This window comes from Microtus oregoni, unplaced genomic scaffold (genome assembly GCF_018167655.1).
Source record: "Microtus oregoni isolate MIOR12 unplaced genomic scaffold, Mior012 000016F_ref0000370, whole genome shotgun sequence".
Taxonomy (NCBI): domain Eukaryota; kingdom Metazoa; phylum Chordata; class Mammalia; order Rodentia; family Cricetidae; genus Microtus; species Microtus oregoni.
This window is the reverse complement of record NW_024543075.1, coordinates 16,860,072-16,862,500: the sequence shown is the minus strand read 5'-3', so window position 1 is coordinate 16,862,500 and position 2,429 is coordinate 16,860,072. Positions and strand designations below refer to the sequence as shown.

Below are 2,429 nucleotides of genomic sequence, written 5' to 3'. Positions count from 1 at the left end.
TGACAGAGCTAGAACTTGAGATGGGCACGTCTATGTTTGGCATTTGTTTCCATGCTCCTGTCTCACAGGAGAGCAGGATGCTCAGGCCTATATTCGTGGTCCTGGGCCAGAGCCAGCTGGGCCATAAGACAAGAGCCCTCACCCCCTCCTTTCTGATGCAGTTCAACAACCTGGGCCAGAGGAGCCTCCCTGTCAGTGTGGTCTTCTGGATCCCCGTCCAGCTGAACAAGGTGACCATATGGGACCATCCCCAGGTCATCTTCTCCCAGGTGAGTCCAGCTGGCTCTCCAGAGGTTTCTCACCTTTTCTGACGCTTCCTTGGGCCCAGGCTGTTACCCTCTGGGTGGGACCCGAGCCCTCATTTCTCTCTCTTCTTGACGTCTGTCTTTCCTCAGAACCTCTCAAATGCCTGTCACACCGAGCAGAAATCCCCCCCTCACTCCAAGTTCCAGGAGGAGCTTGAGAAGGCCCCAGTGCTGGTAAGAACACGGTGGACTCCAGCTTTGAGGCCACACGGGCACTGTGGTCTGCCCCAGTCTTAGGCAGCTGTGTCTTTGGCCTTTTCTTCCAGAACTGCTCTGTTGCAGTCTGTAAGAGAATCCAGTGTGACCTCCCATCCTTCAACACTCAGGAAATGTTCAATGTCACCCTCAAGGGCAAACTGTCATTTGACTGGTATATCAAGGTAGGTTGTGTTTTGAGGCTTTCTGGGTATAGCCATAACAGCCCAGAGCCCAGGCCTGGCTCCCATTCTGTTCTCTCCACAGACTTCTCATAAACACCTCCTGCTTGTGAGCACCGCTGAGATTGTGTTTAATGACTCTGTCTTTGCCCTGCTCCCAGGGCAGGGGATGTTTGTCAAGTCCCAGGTACCCATCTCAGGCACAGTGGGGCGGAGGGGCAGCGGGGCTGCTGGAGGGAGAAAGAAGCTGGACAGCCGATCTCATCTCTGGGTTGGCAAGACAAGCAGATGGGAAGAGGCCTGCAGCCAGTCTTGTGGATTGCAGGGAGGGGGTAGCCCTAGAGCTCAGGGAACTCTCCAGAAATTTGGGGGCATATCTCCCCTGCTGTACCCCTTTTCTTTCCTCTCTTCCCTAGACGCAGACCAAAGTAGAACCATATGAAGTTCACAACCCTGTACCACTTATTGTGGGCAGCTCCATTGGGGGCCTGGTTCTTTTGGCTCTCATCACTGCCGGCCTGTACAAGGTACTCCTTGATTCATTTCTGTACCCTCCCCCCTCCTTAGCAGCTCCGTCCTTGGGTCTGATTCTCAGTATTGCTGCTCACTATATGACTTTTGGCCAGTTGGAGGCTCTTCAGACCTCAATTTCTCCAGTTGTAAAACAATAGTATTAACTAACAAAGAAAATGAGCGTGATACGCGCAGAACAGCTAGGATGGCCCCGGCTTACAAGGGTCGCTATATAAGGAGGCCTTCGCCTCATATTTTATATCTCTTTCCTAGCCTGATGCTGTTTCTCGCCCTGCCTGACTTTCCCCAGGTCCTGTCTCTTCTCTACCCTGTCACTCTGTGTCCTGCTTGGTCATGCTGTCTGATATGGTCTGTGTCTCTCCTGTTCTCCCTGATCTTGACCTGCAGCCGTGGACTCTGTGGCCTTACCCTCTGTCTTTACCCTGACAGTTTGGCTTCTTCAAGCGGCAATACAAGGACATGATGAACGAAGCTGCTCCCCAAGAAGCCCCGCCTCAGTAAAGGCCCTTTCTCCACGGAGCGACCTCTGCAATAGCAAGCAGGTCTGGTCAGACCAACACCCAGGTCCCACGGCTGATGGACAGACATGCCCTCTAGGAGACTGTTGCAGTGTGTCTTGTACAGGAATGGTTTGTGTGTGTGTGTGTGTGTGTGTGTGTGTGTGGTGGGGCTCAGACATTTCCTGCATGTGGGCAATGCCTTGAATGCATCCTCTCGCATCAAGGGAAAGGAATCTTTTGGGTTTCCCACTGTGTCAGGGCAAATGCTAATGGACTTTTCTCTGGGCAAGATGATGGGACCCTGTGGGCAAGGATAGTGAGATGCTGTGGCTGTCCTCTCTGAAGGAAGTATTTTCTTGCATGGATGAACTGCAGACTTGCAAGAGTCCAGGTACTGAGAATACAAGAGAAGCTGGACTTGGACTAGAGAATGGGTGGCCCAACAAAAATGTCCAGTGAAGAATGAGACATCTCCCAGGGATTGGAGAGATGGCTCAGCGGTTAAGGGCACTTGTTGCTCTTGCAGAGGACCTGGGTTCAATTCCCAGTAACCACATAGCAGCTCTCAACCATCTGTCACTCCAAACCCAGGAAATCTGAGAAATCTCCCACTACCCAGTTATGTATTATTTTAATATTAATTTAGATATTTAAATTGATTAACCTGTCCACAGTACAAAAACCGAAAGACATTCGAGAATGTATGGCAAAGG

General features: G+C 51.4%; 1 protein-coding gene across 2 annotated transcripts in view; it reads left to right on the top strand.

Moving 5' to 3' along the window:
* Nucleotides 1-1,758, top strand: part of Itgam (integrin subunit alpha M) — a 45,048-nt gene extending 43,290 nt beyond the window's left edge. For both annotated transcript variants that reach the window (XM_041666702.1, XM_041666703.1), the window contains exons 25-30: nucleotides 162-269; nucleotides 396-479; nucleotides 572-685; nucleotides 768-869; nucleotides 1,099-1,209; nucleotides 1,646-1,758. In XM_041666702.1, coding sequence (XP_041522636.1) covers nucleotides 162-269; nucleotides 396-479; nucleotides 572-685; nucleotides 768-869; nucleotides 1,099-1,209; nucleotides 1,646-1,717 — 591 coding nt within the window. In that variant the 3' untranslated portion in view covers nucleotides 1,718-1,758. The remainder of the gene's footprint in view (nucleotides 1-161; nucleotides 270-395; nucleotides 480-571; nucleotides 686-767; nucleotides 870-1,098; nucleotides 1,210-1,645) is intronic.
* Nucleotides 1,759-2,429: the final 671 nt, after the last annotated feature.